The following is a 20,596-nucleotide window of genomic DNA, read 5'->3' as shown; positions in this document are numbered from 1 at the left end:
AGACAAGATAGATTTTAAGTCAAAAATTGTCACAAGAGACAAAGAAGGACACTATATAATGATAAAAGGGTCAATTCACAAGGAAGACACAACAATTATAAATATATATGCACCCTAAATCAGAGCACCTGAATATTTAAAGCAAACATTGACAGAACTGATGGGAGAAATAGACAGCAATACAATAATAGTAGGAGACTTCAATACCTCACTTTCAATAATGGATAGAACAACCAGATAGAAAATCAACAAAGGAACAGCAGACGTGAACAACACTATAGGTCAAGTGGAGCCAACAGACAAATACAGAACATTCCACCCAAAGCAGCAGAATATACATTCTTCTCAAGTATGCATGGAACATTCTCTAAGATAGATAACATGTTAGGTCGCAAAACAAGTCTTAACAAATTTAAGGAGACTGAAATCATACTAAGTATCTTTTCTGACCACAATGGAATGAAACTAGAAATCAATAACAGAATAAAACTGGAAAATTCACAAATATGTGGAAATTAACCAACACACTTTCAACAACTAAAATCCTCAACAAAAGACTAGCAAACTGAATTCAACAGTTAATTCAACATTAAAAGGATCATATACCATGACTAAGTGGGATTTTACCCCTAAGATGCAATGATGGTTTAGTATACAAAAATCAGTTAATGTCATATATACCATATTAATAGAATAAAGGATAGAAATCCCATGATCATCTCAACAGATGCAGAAAAAATGTAAGACAAAATTTAGCACTCTTTTATGATAAAAACACTCAACAAACTAGGAATAGAAAGAAATTACCTCAACATAATAAAATCCATATATGAAAAACACACAGCTAACATCATACTCAATGGTGAAAACTGAAAGCTTTTCCTCTAAGATCAGGCACAAAGCAAGGATGCCCACTTTCACCACTTCTATTCAACATATTACTGGAAGTTCTAGCCAGAGCAATTAGGCAAGAAGAAATAAAAGGCATCCAGGTCAGAAAGGAAGAAGTAAAACTGTGTCTGTTTGCCTATGATGTGATCTCATATAAAGAAAACCCTAAAGATTTTACACACAAACACACACACACACACACACACACACACCCCCTGTTAGAACTAATAAATGAATTCAGTAAAGTCGCAGGATACAAAATCAACATACAAAATTCAGTTACATTTCCATACACTAACATGAACTATCTGAAAAGGAATTTATGAAAACAAGCCCATGTACAATAACATCAAAAAGGATAGGGGCTGACCCCGTGGACAAGTGGTTAAGTTCGTGTGCTCCTCTTTGGTGGCCCAGAGTTCTTTGGTTTGGATCCTGGGTGCAAACCTAGCACTGCTCATCAAGCCATGCTGAGGCGGCGTCCCACATAGAAAAACTAGAAGAACCTGCAACTAGGATATACAACTATGTACTGGGAGGCTTTGGGGAGAAGAAGGAAAAAAAGAGGAAGATTGGCAACAGATGTTAGCTCAGAGCCAATCTTCCTTAAAAAAAAAAGAGTAAAGTGCACAATTCAGTGATTAAAAAAAGAAGAAAACAGGAATAAAAACTAAGGAGGTGAAAGACTTGTGCACTGAAAACTACAAAACACTGATGAAAGAAATAAAAGAAGATACAAATGGAAAAACAAGTCATGTTCATGGATGACTTAATATTGTTAAAATGTCCATACTACTGAAAGTGTTCTACAAATTCAATGCAATCCCCATCAAAATCCCAGTGGCATTTTTGACTGAAATAGACAAAAATATATACAAAATTTATTTGCAAGCACAAAAGACCTTTAATAGCCAAAACAGTCTTAAGAAAGAAGAACAAACCTGGAAGCATCACAGTTCCTGATTTCAAAATATATTACAAAGCAATACTAATTAAAACAGTATGGTACTGGCATAAAGACAGACATATGACCAATGGAATAGAATAGAGAGCCCAGAAATAAATCCACATGTAAATGATCAACTGATCTTTGACAAGGGCGCCAGGAATACACAACAGGGAAAAGATAGTTTCTTCAATAAATGGTGTTGAGAAAACTGGATAGCCACATGCAAAAGAATGAAATTGAACCCCTATCTTACACCATGCAGAAAAATCAGCTCAAATGGATTGACGATGTAAACACAAGACTGGAAACTAAAATTCCTAGAAGCAAACACAGGGTAAACGTTTCATGACATTGGTTGTGGCAATGATTTAATGAATATGATGCCAAAAGCTCAGGCACCGAAGGCAAAAACAGACAAGTGGGACTACATCAACCTAAAAAGCTTCTGCACAGCAAAGAAAACAATCAACAGAGTGAAAAGCAGCCTACAGAATGGGAGAAAATATTTGTAAATCGTGTATCAGACAAGAGGTTGATTTCCCAAATTTATAAGGAACTCCTACAGCTCAATAGCAAGAGAAATTAACCCAATTAAAAAATGGGCTAAATACTTGTATAGACATTTCTCCAAAGACGACATATAAATGGCCAACAGGTATATGAAAAGATGCTCAACATCACTAATCATCAGAGAAATGCAAATCAAAACCACAATGAGATATCATCTTACACCTGTTAGGATGGCCATTATCAAAAAAAACAACAAAACAACAAGTGTGGTGAGGATGTGGAGAAAATGGGACCCTTGTACAGTGTTGGTGGGAATGCAAAAACGGTGCAGCTGCTATGGAAAACAGTATGGAGATTCCTCAAAAAATTAAAAATACAACTACCATATGATCCAGCAATCTCACTTTTGGGTATTTTATCCAAAAGAATTGAAATCAGGATCTGTAAGAGATATTAGCACTCTAATGTTCATTGCAGCACTATTCACAATAGCCAAGATGTGGAAACAACGTAAAAGTCTATTGATGGGTATTGACAGATGAATGGATAGAGAAAACAGAGTCTATACATACAATAGAATATCATTCAGCCTTAAGAAGAAGGAAATCGTGGGGCTGGCCCCATGGCCGAGTGGTTAAGTTCGCACGCTCTGCTTTGGTGGCCCAGGGTTTCGCCATTCGGATCCTGGGAGCAGACATGGCAACACTCATGAGGCCATGTTGAGGCAGCATCCCACATGCCACAACTAGAAGGATCCACAACTAAAAATATATATATATATACACAACTATATACAGGGGGGCTTTGGGGAGAAAAAGCAGAAAAAAAAAAAGAAAAGAAGATTGGCAACAGTTGTTAGCTCAAGTGCCAATCTTTAAAAAAAAAAAAGGAAATCCTGTGATATATGACAGAAATGAACCTTGAAGACATTATGCTAGGTGAAATAAGACAGTCACAAAAGGACAAATGCTGCATGATTCCATTTATATGAGGTATCTAAAATAATAAACCTCATAGACTCAAGAGAGTAGAATGGTTGCCAGGAGCTGGGGAGAGGGGGAAATGGAGAGTTGCTAATCAATGGGCATAAAGTTTCACGATGTAAGATGATTAAGTTCTAGAGATCTGATTACAACATTGTCCCTAAAGATAATAATACTGTATTGTACACTTTAACATTTATTACGAGAGATATGTTAAATGTTCTTATACAATAAAAATAAAAATTTTAAAGTAAAAACGAGAAAGTCCACCCCTCCCTCCTGTCCCACAATCAGTTCACTAGAAGAAAACACTCTTTAATAGTTTTAATTAATGGGGGGAGCCCTCCAGTCATTAGCTATGCATATCATAGCAATCCACTCTCTGGATATATTCAGTCTCTCAATCAACAGAGATTCACCAAGTGTTTCTTAGATTCTAGTCAGTGCTCTAGGAACTAGAGAGAGAGAGTGGTTTTCTGCCACTTAAACATTTATAGAGCTCTTCCATGTGCCAAGTGCCATGTTAGTGCTGCAGATTCAGCTAAGAACAAGGCAGATGTGGTCCCTGCCATCAGGGAACTGGCATTCTAGAAGGCAGGCAGACAAGAGACCACAAATGCAAACCAACCAAAGCAAATTGGACTGTGGCAACTGCTGGGAAGAAAGAAACAGAGTCTTATGAAGGGGAATAACAGAGGGTCCTAGTCTAGATGGGTGATTGGAAGACTTCTCTGAGGAGATGTGGAAGTCAAGGGAATTCTAACAGAAGGAAGAGCAAGTGTGCAACCCTGGGCAGGGGGGTGGGAGTGGGGAGGGAACCTTGGGAGTGACTGAAGGCCAGGGTAGCTGGGGTGTGGTGGGCAAGGTGGGCAGGGGTATGAGATGGTATTGGCAAGGTGGGAAGGGTTGGAGCATGCCTGGCCTTGAGAGGCCTGGTAGAGTTTGGAGTTTATTCTTGGTATAATTAGGAGTCACTAAAAGCCTTAAGCAGAGGAGTGATATGACCAAATTTGTTTTTAAAAGATTCCTGTGACTGCCGTGTGCAGGATGGATTGGAACAGGTCTAGAAAGGTAATGTGGAGACCAAATAAGAGGCCATTGCAGTGTCCACACAAGAGATGATGGTGGCTTGGGTTAAGATGGTAGAAATAGGGCCACACCAAGATCTTGTTCTGCAACTGGCATACAATATTTAAAGTGTTGGAATTCCCAAGTTCAAGGGATGTGGAGGCTGTCTTTCAGAGCTCCTAGGGAGCTCAACTTCCTCAAAGGAATCGGCATACGAGTCCAGGGGCTAAATGTCCAGAGGTATTTATAGCAACATTGCTCACAGGCAGAAATACTGGAATCAAAGGAATGCCCACCAGTAGGGAGTTGTTGAGTGAATTATGATACATTCACACCAGGGACTCTTACGAAGCCATTAGAGTGTTCCCTGCTGACTTGGAGAGATTTCCACAAAGGATTGTTGGATAAGAAAAGCAAGATGCAGAATATGTTTAAAATTTCATTTAAAAAACAAATCCTTTATATATGTGTGCTTGTATGATTATATGAGCAATGGGGAAAAAGACAGAGGCTTCATATTAAGGTGGGCTCCCATTGAAACTAGAAGTAGAGGAGAAAATTAAGCCAGGAAATAAATGAAAAAGCAAGGAAAAGTTATTAAAAGGACAAATACACTCACACTTATTCATTTTTGTTAAATTAGGTATGTTATACATCTACAAAAATATTTTTTTAAATAATGCATTTTTGGGGCCAGCCCGGTGGCGCAGTGGTTAAGTTCGCATGTTCTGCTTCAGCGGCCCAGGGTTTGCCAGTTTGGATCCCGGGTGCGGACATGGCACCACTTGGCACGCCATGCTGTGGTAGGCATCCCCCATAGAAAGTAGAGGAAGATGGGCACAGATGTTAGCTCAGGGACAGTCTTCCTCAGCAAAAAGAGGAGGATTGGCAGCAGTAGCTCAGGGCTGATCTTCCTCAGAAAAAAAAAAAAGTTAAAAAAAAAAGAAAAGAAAAGAATGCATTTTTTTAAGAAGCTGACATTGGACTTATTTTGGCTGGAATTGAAGTATAAACCCTGTTTGCAGCAGGAGCTTGCCTGGTAGAGATAGCTTTCCTATTCTCTGAGTCAGAATTGAGCTCCCAGTGGGATCCCCACTAACTCCTGTTTCTTTGCCCTCTGGAAGCCTGTTTCTTTGCCCTCCTGTATCTTTGCTCATGAGAATTACATAGGAATGTTGCTTGGCTTGTTTGAGAATCACATTTCTTTTCTACTTTCACTTCTCGTTTAGTAACTTTACAGAAGACAAAATATAATCCCTAATCCAAACCACTCCTAGCACAGGAAAAGTTTTTGTCCCCCTCCGACAATCACAGGAGACTCCTTGACGCCTCCCAGAGCCTAGCACGCAGAGCTCTCAGTGTGTTTGTCAAGTAAACAAACGATGTGCTCCTATGACATCCAAGGTGATTTCCCCTAAAAACTGGCACCATTTAGGGCACGGGAGAGAAAAACCACTAGAGCTGGGATTTGAGTTGCCTCATCTAGCAAGCTCTGCTCAATTATTTTCTCCTCTTTAAATTCATGCCATATTAAAAGGGTCAAAAAGGCAGCTAGAGGGTGGTTTAAAGTATAATAAAAATTATATGTATGTATTAGAGTGAAGGAAAAAGGATTAGAAGCCTATATATCATATTTAATAGTCGTCTCTAAGTGGTAGAATTTTGGGTCATTTGAATAGAATGTTTTATTTTTTACTCGTACTTTTAACTTTTTCAGTAGTTCTCACGCATGACAATAATAATGATTTTTTAAAACTTTTCAGTTGTGTCTAGCTCCTGACAGACCTGCAATAAATATTTGATAAATAAAGCTTGGCTATTTAAAGAAAGCAGTACATGTACATTATAGAAAATAGGCTTTAAAAAGCACAAATAAAAAGGAAAAAACAGTATAATTTTGCCATTCAGAGATAACTCAGTACCTTTATATAGAATTTTCCAGTTTTTATTTATTAAAAAATTCATATATAATAGCTTTTTGAAGATGGGATTTTTGTAACCTCTTCCTCTTCTCTTCTCTTCCCCCATCTTTCTTTCTCCCTGAATCTACCATTAAAATTATAGAGAAAATTAGCTACCAGGTGGCTTGGAAATGCATGTCAGCAGCAAAGTGACCCCTCTTCCAGGAAGGACACAGCTCTTGGGTCTGGAATATCACATGGTCCATTAATTCACTCAACAGAGATTTCCAGGCACCTTCACTAGGGGTTTGGCCTTCTGGAGAGTAAGTCAGTGTCACTTTGTGTTGGACACAGAGAAAAACTCTGCATTTTTCTCTTGCAGGCATTTTCAGCTTTTTACTATGTGATGGAGTTTTTAAACTTTACATCGGGGGAAACTCCCTCCCAGGAAAAGGTGATGGACAAGATGAAGGAGTTCTGCTCTCTGCGCTGGGAAGAGGTACATCTTTCTCTTATATCTCATTGGCCAGGACCAGCTGGAAAAACAAGGTGCAGGATTAGAGGCCCTGGAAGGTCGCTCAGAAAGGACTGCATCTGGCAGAAATTCTGAAACATTTCCGGGGATGGAATTGCAGGGTGAGACCCAGACCCTCGATTGTTGAGATGGGTGTTATGACTCAGTTTTTCCAACTGCATTGCCCATCCATATGGAAAGCATAGTTTTTGTCAAGTGCCCTGTTACAGGGTATCTCTTTTCTTTTTCTGCTTACTTCAACATGAGGAAGGACTGCTTTTCTGGTGTGACTTGAGTTTGGGAATGTCCCTTGTAGAACCTTTGGCAGAGAGAGAACTAACAACTGTTAAGCATATATTATATGCTGAAAAGTGGGCTAGATGCTTTATACATGCTATATTGTGCTGCCTGTCCCTGCTTTAGCAGGGGAAATAATGCAAACTGCACCCACTGATGTCCAGCAGGGTGCCCCAAATCCTTGGGTCCCTGAGGTAGAGAGGCTAGGAAAGTGAGTGGAGGGGGCAGTTCACGCTTGTCTTCTGATAGGTTAATTAGAGGGCTGGTGAAAGTCTTTTGGCAACCGGAACATAACGACTTTTCCACTCTGAAAATCTGGTCATCCAAGATATGGTTAGCCCAAGAGAACAATGTTGTAAAATCCTACGTATAATAACTAGGTATTTCTCAGTATACTCTGGGTCCTGACATTCAACCTCATGGACTTTCAGCCTTTCTAGGGCAGTGCATCCCATTCTTCAAGATTTGCCATGCCCCTTCATCTGGGGGGGTGGTGAGGGGGAATGGGTGAGGAGGAGAGAACCTGGTACTGTCCCACGGCCCTGGGAATAGAAAAGAGAGAGGGGCAGAGAGGAGAATGAGGAGGGCAGACTCTCCTCCCGTTTGGAGAGCACATAGTATTGAGTCCACAAGCATTAAAATGATCAATTCTGGACTGATGCACCAGGTGGATGTCTTTGGCTTCTATATTATTGGCTACTATCATAATTAATCCTTAGCAGGTTAGACTGCATAGCCAATATACAGCTTTCCAGAAAGAGGAGGGAGGTGGGAATGTTGAAGAATTCAGGGAAATTAGGCCCAAATGGCATTTCCTCAAGGGATAAGCCAACCTTCAAGAACCTATGGGGTTGTAGCATTTTCAAGTCGGGCCCAAGTAGATTCTTAGAATTCTGTATCCCACTGTGGATTTTTGTTTGGAAGGCCCACTGAAACTACATCAAATGGGAAAAGAGGTCTTTCCACAAAGGAAAAGCAGAGTGCAGTTACTGAAAGAGAAGGGACCTGGATAGGCAAAGTCAACTGATGTCACACCAATGTCACATGCAGATGAATTGATCAAAGAGTAATTTCCAGGACTGTGATAAAAAGACAGGTTCCAAGCTGAGTCATTCAAAGAATTCCATCAGAGCAGGACGAGGTAGGCCAGGTGTGGACTTAGTCTTCCAGAGATTGGGGACTGACAGAAGCCAAGTAAGAAACAAACCCCAGGCAGCAGTTAGGGTTTAGAGACGGATGTTCTTTGGGAGGAGAAAGAAATCTGGGCAAAAGGGGGTTGGGCAGGCAGCCAGGAGACCCTACATACAAAACATCTGGCATAATTCCTAGTACATGATCTATGCTTAACAAATGTTAGTTCTCCTCTGCCCAAGGTGTCCAGGAGGGAACGCCTATCGCAAGGGCTGACAAGTAGGGCAGCAGACAGAACTCTGGGCTGAGCTAGAGATGTTCTGGCCTGTTGCCCTCTAATTGAGGGCAGGAGAAGAGCAGAGCAAACTGTGGGCATCTGGGTATATATTTACAACAGCCAGGAGAGGTAAGGGCAAGCGTCGGCAGGCAGCCCTTCATATTTTCATTTGGCAGTAGGGTGAGTAAACACACGAAGGACTCAAGAAGACCCCTTTGCATGACTCAGATGCCCCAAAAAAGGAGGTCAGGTAAGGACAGGGGACAGAAGGTGAGATGTCGGCACTTTGCTTTAGTAGTTCTGAGCAAAGTGCTTCCTAAACTGTATTCCAGAGCTGTGTTTCTCAAACTTTACTGTATACAGGATCACCTGGGGATCATATTAAAGAGCACATTTGGCATTGGTAGTCTGGGGTGAGGACTCTCAAGCTCCCAGGGGATGCTGATGCAGAGTGGCAAGGCTTTTTATGACAGTATTTCCTAAGATGCTTATAAAGAGCATATGGAAAACTCTGATTGAACAAAGATTAACAAATTCATTCATGTAAGACTTGTTACAGCTTTTAATATGCTAATGTGATTGTGAAACTCAAGTTCACAAGGGGTGAAAAGGTACACTAAAATTCAGTGTTTCTAAACCTGCTAGACCACAGACACTACTTTTTTCTTAGAGCACTTATTGCTGTCTCATAGAGCCCCGTGGAGGAAAGGTTTCCTGAACAGACCTTCAACTATAGACCCCTGAGCCCACTGAAGGAGTGAGGCACCACTCCCAAAGCCCTCTGGAGAGGCCAACTCTCAGGGCCGTGTGAGCTGGGGCATTCTCCTTTCTTGATCAGCTCTAATAGTGAAAAAGAGGGATATGGAGAGGTGCGTGTTGTACAAGTATGATATTTCCTTCACTTCACTTCCAGCTGAAGACAAATTTTGGTGCAGTGAAGGAGAAGTACCTGAGTGAATATTGCTTTTCTGGCACCTACATCCTCTCTCTCCTTCTGAATGGCTATCATTTCACAGCTGATTCCTGGAAGCATATTCATTTCATGGGCAAGGTAATTTGCGTACTTGCTGGGTTGGGGAGAGGTTGGGTGATAGTGACTGAAGCAGCTTTGGGCTTGAAAGGGGTAGGAATCAACCTGATTTAATTTTTGGCCTGATGTCCTGTTCTACCACTTCATCTCTAATCCAAGCCGGCATTTTGTGTCAAGCCCTCCTGGGTATGTCTACCAGCCAGTTGTGGGTATCCTATCTAAGGAGAGCTACCTGCATTCTCAGCCTTGCCTTTCTGTTTACACAACAGTGACTAATTCCTTATAAAACAAAAAAATGAGTTATTAAAGTAACACAATAGTATTTCAGAAGTAGCCACAGAGATTCTGTGTGCTGACTTCATTTCATCCCAAAGGCCCCTTCCACAAATCTGGAAAGGGTGATGCACGGTTTCTTATAAGAGATGAAGGCCTTGTTAGTTGTAACTTCAAGGTTGACCAATCTGGAAGCTCAGTGTGAAGAAGGGGATGAGTGGCTGTGAATGGGGGTCTTTGCTTAGAAACCAGGTTTGGTGGGAGCCTTAAAGAAGCAATCTCACTGTTGTGCTTTACCATAGCACCACCTGCAGGCAGTCAGGCACAGAGAAACATTTACGCCAGCTGCGGGACTCATGGGCAACTCATACTTGATGAAAAATATCAAGAGCAGTGTTTCTCTACCTTTTAAACTCATACCACTAGTGGCAAAAACAATTTACCTCCTTCATTAAATACAGTGATTTCAAGCAAAACAAAGCATTGCGGCAGAGGGCTGTAGCAGCCTTGAGGATGCTAGTTTCATTACACTCTTGTCAATACTGACCTTGCTAATTCAGACGCAAATCTTTTCGTTGTTTTAATATCCCAGTATTCCTGCCAGTTCATCACAGTTTATTTTGTCTACTTAAAAGATATGTCTATGTCAAACATACAAGTGATTTATGTTCTTTGAACTCCAAAAAATGGTCCAATATTTCTAAACCCTAGATGATAACTCCTCTAACTATGGAGCCTTCCTTGACACATGCAGTCAGATAAGTTCTAGTACCCCATAAAGGGAAGTGGACCTTTTACAAATTATTCATTTCCAGTACTGGTAAGGGTTATGAGGAAAAGAGCATTTCCACATATTACTGGCTGGAATATAAACTTGCACAACCTTTGGGGAGACTGTTTTGGCAATATGTGCTAAGAACCTTAAAATACGTACATCATTTTATCCAATTATTCCATTTCTAGGATTTATATATAATTGGATAAAGTGAGTAAAAATAAATGTTTAAGGCACTTCATGCCAGTGATGTAGAAATCCCTTAAGAGACATGGGATGATGTTTATAAGGTATTGTTGAGTGAATAATTCTACATACAGTTTAATCCCATTTTTTGTAAGAAAAAACATGCACAGAGAGGACTGAAAGGATATGTCACAAAATGATCATAGCAGCTTCTGAGTGGTGAAGTACAGGCGGCAGAGTCAGACCATGTTTTATCTCACGCATATGTATAGTCTTCCAACTTCCATAAAGGAAGATTGACTTGCGGGGATTATTCCCCAGTTTTTCCCTAGTTAAATCATAAGCAGTCCTGGTTTTGTATGTATGAGACTCCTGGGCCTGACATACATGTAAAAGGCCAGGGACAATCACTGTTCTCTCATCCTCTGCCTGCTTCCTGTCACCTCCCAACCCCTCAACGTTCACACAAAAACAGGAGGAAGGTAAATCTCCCAAGGCCTATTTGAATTAAATTCTTCTAGGGAAGAGAAGTAGGCAGTCAGTCTCCAAACTCCCCTCTGAATTTTGGGAATACAGTAGTGAGGCTCCAAAGTCTTCTTAATCGCTTGCTCCTGCTCCGTTTTCCTCACTACCATATTTCCAGTTTAGAATAGAGAGGTAATCCATTTAGAGAACTGAACTTGGTGCTCTCCACCTCCTGGTTGCTCAGTGTTATGGAGAGGACTGCATGAAAGCTCATTTAATACTTGCACCAGAAACAACAGACTTTCCCCACTGTTTGCAGATCAGGAGCAGCGACGTCGGGTGGACTTTGGGCTACATGCTAAACCTGACCAACATGATCCCAGCTGAGCAGCCGTCGTCTACACCTCTTCCCCACTCCACCTATATTTTCCTCATGGTCCTCTTCTCCCTGATCCTGGTCATAGTGATTGTCACAGCCATGTTTGTCTTTCGCAAGCCTTCGTATTTCTGGAAAGACACAGTATAGCAGGAGCAACTGAAATCTGCTGGCTGGAGTGAGAAAAAAACTTCCAGGGAGCACATTCCTCCACAGTGGTGTACAAGATCATCCTTCCTTGCTCACCAAGGCCTGTCTTGACCAGCATGACGCTTCCTTGGCTTTTGCTGAAGCCTCTCATGGGAGGTATTCGCCACCTTCTGCCTCAAGGCCTTTCTGGCAGACACTGTCTCTTTTGTGAGTCTTTCTCAACTCCCCTCTCTTTTGTACTGTGTGCTTGTGTAGGTCTTAAAGACCTGCCACCTTTCATGATCTTTGCTTTATAAAAGAACAAGAGTGACTTTGTCCAGAAGAACTGAGAGTCCTGAGTCCTGTGCTGGAAGTTGCGCTGGCTAAAAGCATCATCTCAGGAACTGTTCTGTTTGTATTCTTACAGACCCTTTCTCTCTCCTGTTTCCTATTATTAAGAAAGCCATACAATGCCTTTGGAGAGGGCAGACACACATCCAATTCCCAGCCTGCCCTTTGTATGAGAGAATTTTCTAGACTAGGCAAATATGTGCTAGGGCCAAAGAGTCTTGCAAGGGAATTTATGTGCTTGTGCAGTTAATATAATACTTAAGCCAATCCAAAACAGGGATGTGGATGAGTGACATATTCCTTGGTGATATCAACATGCTACAGAGTGGAACACCCAGACCAGAGAAAAGCTGATGTACATACAGGCATTCAGATATCAGGGCATACTACATGGTAGGTGTATACATGTCAGGAAGAAAAATACAGCTACAAACAGGGTTGGGAAAATGCATTCTCTGATGCATCTATTGGGGTTTTACTTTTATTGTGGTAAAATGTGTACAACATAAAATTCACCATTTTAACATGTACAATTTGGTGGCATTTAGTACATTCACAAAGTCATGCAATCATCACCGCTATCTAATTTCAGAATACTTTCATCACCAAGAAATTGGCTGGAGACAAGACCATCCCTGGGTAGGCCTGAACCACCAGCCTTTCAGTTAATAGCCAAACATGCTAACCAATTGCACCACAAGGATGCTCACTGAGTTTTAAAGCCATGCCATATGTTATTGTCCCAGGGTTTGATTTGGTGAGAGCTGCATTAATGTAGAGTGGCATGCCTGTTCGTTGTCATGGTGTTTACACATCAAAATGTGCCAGAAGCCAGATCTTAAAGTGTTGTTGGCCACCCCTGTCACACAAGTATGGGCTCTATTTACTTCCTCCATGGAATATTTTATGGGAGAAGCAGCAGCTACGGAGCTCGTCACAGAAACATTAAGAGACCCTGTGCCTTCTTCCTTTAGGGACTGTTGTTAAGAGTTGCCTGTTGAGAGGATGCAGTGGTGATGTGTCTGACCTTGTCCCAGGCTCTTCATCTCTGGATTTGGGAACTGACTGTTGAGCTGCTGCAGAGTGGAGGGGAAGGAAAACCTCTTCCACAAAATAGCAGCCAAATGTCCCTATATCTCTTGAACAATCAAGTCATTTTTGACAACATCCAGGTGACTATAAGCTGAATAAAGCTGTGGACAGAAACTTTTTTTCTGCTACTCACAACTGAACTTGCTGTACCTCGATTAGGAATGAGAAGCCAAATTAGGACACAGTTAAACTCTCTTAGTGGTAGTTGGTTCTATCATTATAGCTAGTATTTACTGAGCATTTGTTGTAAACCATGCTCTGCGCTCAACTGCATTACATTCATTTTCTCATTTAATCCTCACAATACTCAGAAGGGTAGCTACTAGCACTCCCACTTCATAGAAACAGAAACTGAGGCTCAGAGAGGTTAAGTCACTTGCCTAAATGGCTTGGCTAAAGCCTGGCATGCACTTCACCATTATTTTCTCTCCCAAATATACTAGACTGTCTCCATATGACTTCTAAGCACACACGTAACTCTGCATGAATACAGGGCTTATGGGCATGACCTGTTCCCTGATGGACTTGTGATGTAACAGTGCTTTAAGTCCACAAAGGCCATCATGGCAACATCAATATTCTGTTCATGTATTTTGCATTGTAACATATGTGGCATATGATGCTAATCAATGATTCCCATACTCCTGGCTTCTTAATTACACTGCTTGCTTACTGCACAGCAGTTAAGCATCAAATAAACAGTAGTTGATGATAATGATGAAAATAAAAGGTCTATTTATTAATAGAGCCAATAGCAGCCCCTTTAATCCTTATGTCTGCATATACAAAAGACTGTCATGCACATTATTCTGATCCTAAATCAAACCACAAGGGTGTAAGTGTTATTTCCATACACAAACTAGTACATGGCAGAGTGGATACTCAAAACCCATGTCTTCTGCTCCAAGTTTACTGCTCATTCTTTTCTAAACACTGCCCCTCAGCAAGTTGGAATTAGAATTCACAAGTTTCCTTCAGCAAACACTGAAATATTTTCTTATTCCATTTCTGTCTTGTTGCCTGGGTCCAAAAAAAAAAAAAACCCTTTAAGGTATTCAGGAGCCAAACTCCACTTGTTAAAAAATCTCAAATCATGGAGCCGATCAGCAGGCACAACCTAATCTCATTTCTGTTGGAGGGAAAGTTAGTTTTGAGGCAGATCTAAGAATCTGCTTTGGGCCAGTCTGGATGAGGAAAACCAAATAAAATGGATCACTATCAGCTAATTTTAATATTGGCTTGGCCACTGGTTATAAGTGATTACAGTTACCTCCTGGCCTTTCACCCAAACTTGGTTCTGGTGATCACATTCCTTTAGGTGGTGGGAAACTTTTTTTTATGAACTCATGGGGGAAAAATTAGAAGCGGTTACTTCTGTAGATCAAAGAATTAAGTTACTTAATTAGGCTGTGTATGTATATGTGTGTGTGTGTGTGTGTGTGTGTGTGTGCGTGTGTGTGTGAGAGAGAGAGAAATACAAAAGTTTCACCTTACCTAATTCTTAAATTAATAAGAAATATAAAATGCAATATGAATAAAAGTTTTTAAAAAGTATACTTCATTTTGATTGATTTGTATCGATCAAGATCTCTATAAGAAAAACATGGCACAAGCATACTGGATAACAAGGGGGGTTTTAATAAAGTGACTATATCCAAAATATTATCATTTCAACACATAATATAAAAATATTAATGAGATATTTGTTTTTCCATATTAAGTTTTTGAAATCTATTGCGTGTATTACATTTACAGCACATCTTAATCAGGACTAGCTACATTTCAAGTGCTCAACAGCTGTGTGTGACAAGTGGCCACCCTATTGGACAACACATGTCTAAAAATACATTCAAAGCTAAAAAGAGATCGGCAATAATCCTTTATCTTTCTCTTAAGGAGGGGATTTCCTTTTAACAGAGATACTAAAACGTTCTTGACAGTATTTATTATATATGAAGTTTAACATTATTTTTAAACAAGCTTTTAAGAGCCAAGCTCAGAATTTCACTTTATTCTTCAGGTTTTGTTGCCTTTTTTGTGAAGGCAGAGATCCCTGTTATTCAAGGCCAAGAAGCCTGATGAAAGACTTCTGGAAAATTTAATCTGTACTCAAAGATAATACAAGATAATTTTGATGCCTATATTCTATAGTCAAAATGTAAATTTGAATATTAAAATAAAGATTAGTCTCTTAATAGCTCACAGAGCAAAGTTTACCATATAATAGTAAAATTACTGTTAAAATATATTCTCATTTATTGTCAGTTGGAAAGATGAGCTGAATTTCACCCAAATTGGTCTGGTCCCTCTCTGATTCATATCCTAGTAGCTGGTATCTTGTTAGAACATGACAGTTGCTCATAGTTAGCTGTGCTCACTAACCATATGTTTCTTTCAGCTGGTGTTAGTTTTATTTTTTAAATTTCTTACAACCACCTCAAAGTTTCAGTGGTTCACCACAGCAAACACTGATTTTCATGTTTGTGGGTCTGCAAGTCAGCTGAGTAGCTCTACTTCAGGCAGTAGGTCTGGTTCAGGCCTGCTCCATATATCTCACATTCTCCTTGTCTGGTGGCTTCCTGAGCCATGTTCTCACGATGAATAGCAGAGGCACAAGAGAGTGAGAGCAAACACAGGATGCCTGTTAAAGCCTTGGCCAGGACGCGCTCCCTGTCACTTCCACCCACATCGTATTAACCAAAATAAGTGATATGACCAAGCCCAACATTAGCAAGTTGGAGAAACACTGGGAGGGATGGCAGTGTCATATGGCAAAGGACATGGGTGATTAATTCTAACACAGTAAAGGATTGAAGCATTGGACACAATGATTCAATCTACCATGTGTCTCATTAGCTAAAACATAAACTATGTTTTCAGTAAATGACAATCTACTTATCTTGCCAAGGAATGTTCTTTTTAAAAAATGTCATTACTTCTAAGACGACATTGATCTGCAGCTTCTTTCCACAGCCTTAATCAGGATGCTCCGGCAGCTCCCAAATTAGCCTCACATTCGAAAAGGGTAGATTTCCTAAGAGACCATGCATCTATTTATTTTCCTTATGTTATATGTTTAGAACAATGTATAGTTAACTACCTAAGTTATTATTTGCACGTGAATCTAATACAACTGAACACAATTGTGGTTTTTTTAAAGATTGGCCCTGAGCTAACAGCTGTTGCCAACCTTTTTTTTTTTTTTTCCTTCTTCTCCCCAAATCCTCCCAGTACATAGTTGTATATTCTAGTTGTAGGTCCCTCTGGTTGTGCTATGTGGGACGCTGCCTCAGCATGGCCTGACGAGCAGTGCTAGTTCCACACCCAGGATCTAAACTGGCAAAACCCTGGGCCGCTGAAGCAGAGCACACAAACTAAACCACGCGGCCACAGGGCCAGCCCCTGAACACAGTTGGTTTTATCACAGGTATAATGGAATTTTTAATAATGAGGACAGGAGTATCTCCATGAGCCTTCTCTTTAGAAAAGTGGCATTTAAGACTGTACATGTGATAAAAGCATTGCTATATTTTTGCATTTTATTTTATAACATTGCTATTCTTTTGCATTTCTCTATTTTAAATTAATTTCTAGATTTAAATTGTTGATACAATGATGGTATCACCCTCATCAGCACCTGAGTTGACTTTTTGTCTTTATATCCCTTTTGCATGTATGTTGAACAGCAAAGCTCATCAGAGAACATGGGCTAGTCAATGACAAGTGAGATACAGTCACCTAAGAAACAACATCACTCGTTATAATGAAGTTCTAAGAAGAAAGGGGAGGAAAGTCTTGGGAGCTAGGTAGGGAATAGTGTGTATTTAGGATGACCTCAACTGAACTCTGTCTTTCCTCCTAAACCTGCCCTTACTCCTGCATTTTATCATAATTAATGCTACTACTGTGTCAAGTAACCAAGATGAGAATCAGCTTCATCAACAGGACTGGCCCATTCTGCCTTTGCAACATTGTTCATTTTGATTCCCCTTTCCAATCTTACTGCACCACACCAGTAAAGACCTGATACCAGGAATGGTGGTCTTGTCTCCAATATATTACTGCCAGATTAATCTTTATAAAAAGCAGGCTTAATCACTTTGCTCCCCAACTAAAACTGCTGGTGGCTTTCCACTGCCTACAAAATAAGATCAAACTCTCTTACAGACATTCAAGCCCTGTGATCCATGCCTAGAAGCTCTCTCCAGGCTTACATCCCACTCCACCCCTCTGACGTTTCCTACACTCCAGCCAGGGTAGACTGATCCTTCACCCGACACTGTTCAAGTTATTTGTTCAACCTGCAACACCTCTGCCCTGCTCTACCTTCAAAGCTCAGCATAAACACCCCTTCCTCAGTGAAGTCTTCTCCAAAACTCCAAGCTAGAAAAAACTGCTTCCTCCCTGTGCTCCCACACCCTTTGCCTGGGCCTCCATTAGAGCACTCCGACCATCTTGTTAAGTGTTTGGGTTAAGCTCCTTGGGGGCAAGAATATGTGACCTATTTCCCTCTGAAAAGTTGGGCTCAGGGGTCCTTTAGCGGGAACTAAGGTAACAGTCCTAGTTAGTCTCCCCATCCACTGCCAGGCAAGTTGGTCCATGCCACTATTTCTGCTTCAGTATCCTTCTTTATGTTATCTCTCGACATGGTCATCCTCTTCCTCCAGTTTTCAAGGACCAGCTCAACTCCTGATTCTTCAATGAAGGCTTCTTTGATTACTCACATTGAACTTTTACTTCTGGACCATGAATTTAGTTTCTGTATAGCTCACCACAAAACACATGATTGTACATATTATTAAAGTAGAATTTTAAGGATTAGAACGCACCTTAAAAGGTCATGCTTATCAAAATTTAATGTGCATCTGACTCACTCAGGGATCTTGTTGAGATAATTATTTAATTTTAATTAATAAAAAATGATTCAGTAGGTCTGGGGTGAAGCCAAGATTCTACATTTCTAACAAGCTGCCAGGTAATGCCAGTAGTACTGTCTAGGGACCACACTTTGGGTATCAAAGATCTGGACTACTTTACCATTCTGTGATAGTTTCTTCTACTGGCTCTCAGATAAGTGGTGATCTACTATCTGACGGCTGTACTTAATTTGGCAGCTTGTTCCACAGTGGGCCAGCTCAATTGCCACTTAAAAAACTTATTCCTTCTCTTACACGACAATCCTCAAGTGTTTCTTTTTTCGTCAGTTTCCTGTGCCTAAGGAAATTTCTGTTTACCCTGCCCTCTGCCTTTGGGGAGCTACTCCCTTGCACTCAGTGAGATCCTGTGTACCTCAGAGTGATTTCTCCCAGTCTTCTGTCTTGCCTCTAGCTTTCCGTATACTACCGCTGTGCTCTTGGGGAGAGGCCCACAGGAAAGAGCTGGTAGGTGATCCATAATGCAAGCTACATGCAACCTTTAAAAATTCTTTAAGTTCAGCTGGTTTCTTTTATCTCTGTCTAGGATGGCTTTTTCCTTCTCCTGTCACTCTACCAGGGATGAAAGAGCTAGTCACTTTCAGGAATTTAGTTATGATGGGTTTTTAAACACTATGATTTTGTTGTTTAACCTGCTCAGTGGAAGCTACAATCTCTTACCATATGTACACAATAATTATTTGTAAAATGAATAAATGAATCATAAATTATTTTTTTACAAAGTTTGCAACCAGAAATGCAATTCATTAGCATATATAACTAAAAACAGACCTTCAAGAAATCAAATAGATTTCTAGTTTTGAAAAAGCAATAATTATATGTACTCCACATTGTTAGTTTCCTTATATTTATAAATACTCTTACAAAAAATTAAAAGATGTTGATGGCTAATTTTATAATAACACAAGTTGCCTTTTGACATACAAGTTATTTTTTTGTTGTGAAATGATTTTTGGCCCAGTAACAATGAAAAAGGGGCAAATACAGATAAACAGTGGGCAGTTTTTAAAGCAAACTGCTCAGCACCAATTGCAGTTTTTCTTGATGGTAAATCAGAGTATTCCCTTTCTCTTCAGCTCTGCAATCTACAAGCATACCATAATTGTAATCAGTAGGTTAAAAATATGATCTTTTGTGCTGTTCCATATCTCTTATACTTTTACCTCTATAATAGTCAACTGAACCATCTTCTTGGAATACACGTGAAAATTCAAGTCCCTGTGAAGAATATGGCGTGAATATGCTCTGTCTCCTGCAGTTAAATCCATTTGAAGGATGTATTCTTTGATTATCTTCTGGAAAGATCAGTCTAACAATATAACAGAAACAAGTTATTTTTAACTTTTTCAATTTTCAAACATAAACAAAAGTAGAATCATATAATATACATCCACGTGCCCATTACAGAACTTCATCAACTATCATCTTTTGGCCAATCTTGCAGAAACAAGTGTTAATTATAATCACAGATAGAACAGGATTCAAACTTCAGCGAGGGCATTGTGCTAAAAGAAGAAAGAAGTAAATGGAATATTTTACCAGCGGTCAAATGGTGAAGGCGGACAGAATCACTGCATGAGGAAACACAGTGAAAGTAAACCGAGGGTTAAGGTCTTTAATTGCATAGAAGGACGCACTTTGCCTGAAACGAGGTAGACACATTTTATAGGCCCCTCTTCATCCTGCAGGGAGAATTAGGACAACAGACGGAAGTCCCCCTGAAGAATGGGAGGTGAATATGCTTTGTCTTTTTTTGGTGTAGCAACAAATCAATGGGTTATGTTACTTATATATAGACAATCTCTTCTAGAATATTTAACACTGAGAAGCTGAAGAAGCTAATGAATCGCCTATTTTAAATTGTAATGTTTGCTTTTCATGTATGTTTAAACCTAATACCTCTCTTTTAATAAGCCTCTACTAAAATACTCATTTGTGGGATAATTCTAGCAGGTTGTTTTTGGCAATAGGGTCAATCTTCCTCCTTCTGCTTGGGGAAGATTGTTGCTGAGCTAACATCTATGCCAATCTTCCTCTATTCTGTATGTGGGATGCCGTCTCAGCATGGCTTGACGAGCAGTGTTTAGGTCCGCACCCATGATCTGATCCCATGAACCCTGGGCTGCCGAAGCAGAGCATGCAAACTTAACCACTAAGCCACCAGGCAGTCCTAGCAGGTTTTTAATGTAGGTATTTGATAGTGTCTATAAAGAACTCTATTTTTTTTCCTGTTGCAATTCCTTTTTATCCAAATTGCTAATATGCTATGTTACTTAGGCCTGTCAGTAGCGGGTAAGTTAAAAGGAAGAGGGCAGGAAGAATCCTGTCTTGGCTGTCATCTGCCTTTTCTCCTCTTAAACCAAGGTTTCTTTCGATCTATCTAAATTTTTCCCTTAAGTCTGTCCACTTGAGTGGAATACCTTCAAGCCATTTAATCCTGTCTACAGTAGATGAATAAATTAGC

The 20,596-nt window shown here is 40.2% G+C and overlaps 1 protein-coding gene across 19 annotated transcripts in view; it reads left to right on the top strand.

Annotated features, from left to right (window-relative positions):
* The window catches only part of ENTPD1 (ectonucleoside triphosphate diphosphohydrolase 1), a 126,045-nt gene extending 111,293 nt beyond the window's left edge, over positions 1-14,752 (top strand). For all 19 annotated transcript variants that reach the window (XM_070560790.1, XM_070560840.1, XM_070560800.1 and 16 more), the window contains 3 exons: positions 6,685-6,801; positions 9,435-9,572; positions 11,570-14,752. In XM_070560790.1, the coding sequence (XP_070416891.1) occupies positions 6,685-6,801; positions 9,435-9,572; positions 11,570-11,776 (462 nt within the window). In that variant the 3' untranslated portion in view covers positions 11,777-14,752. The remainder of the gene's footprint in view (positions 1-6,684; positions 6,802-9,434; positions 9,573-11,569) is intronic.
* The last annotated feature ends 5,844 nt before the right edge of the window (positions 14,753-20,596 follow it).

This window comes from Equus przewalskii, chromosome 1, assembly GCF_037783145.1.
Source record: "Equus przewalskii isolate Varuska chromosome 1, EquPr2, whole genome shotgun sequence".
In the NCBI taxonomy this organism is placed as follows: Eukaryota; Metazoa; Chordata; class Mammalia; order Perissodactyla; family Equidae; genus Equus; species Equus przewalskii.
The sequence above is the reverse complement of the archived record's forward strand: the minus strand, read 5'-3'. Positions and strand labels throughout refer to the sequence as shown.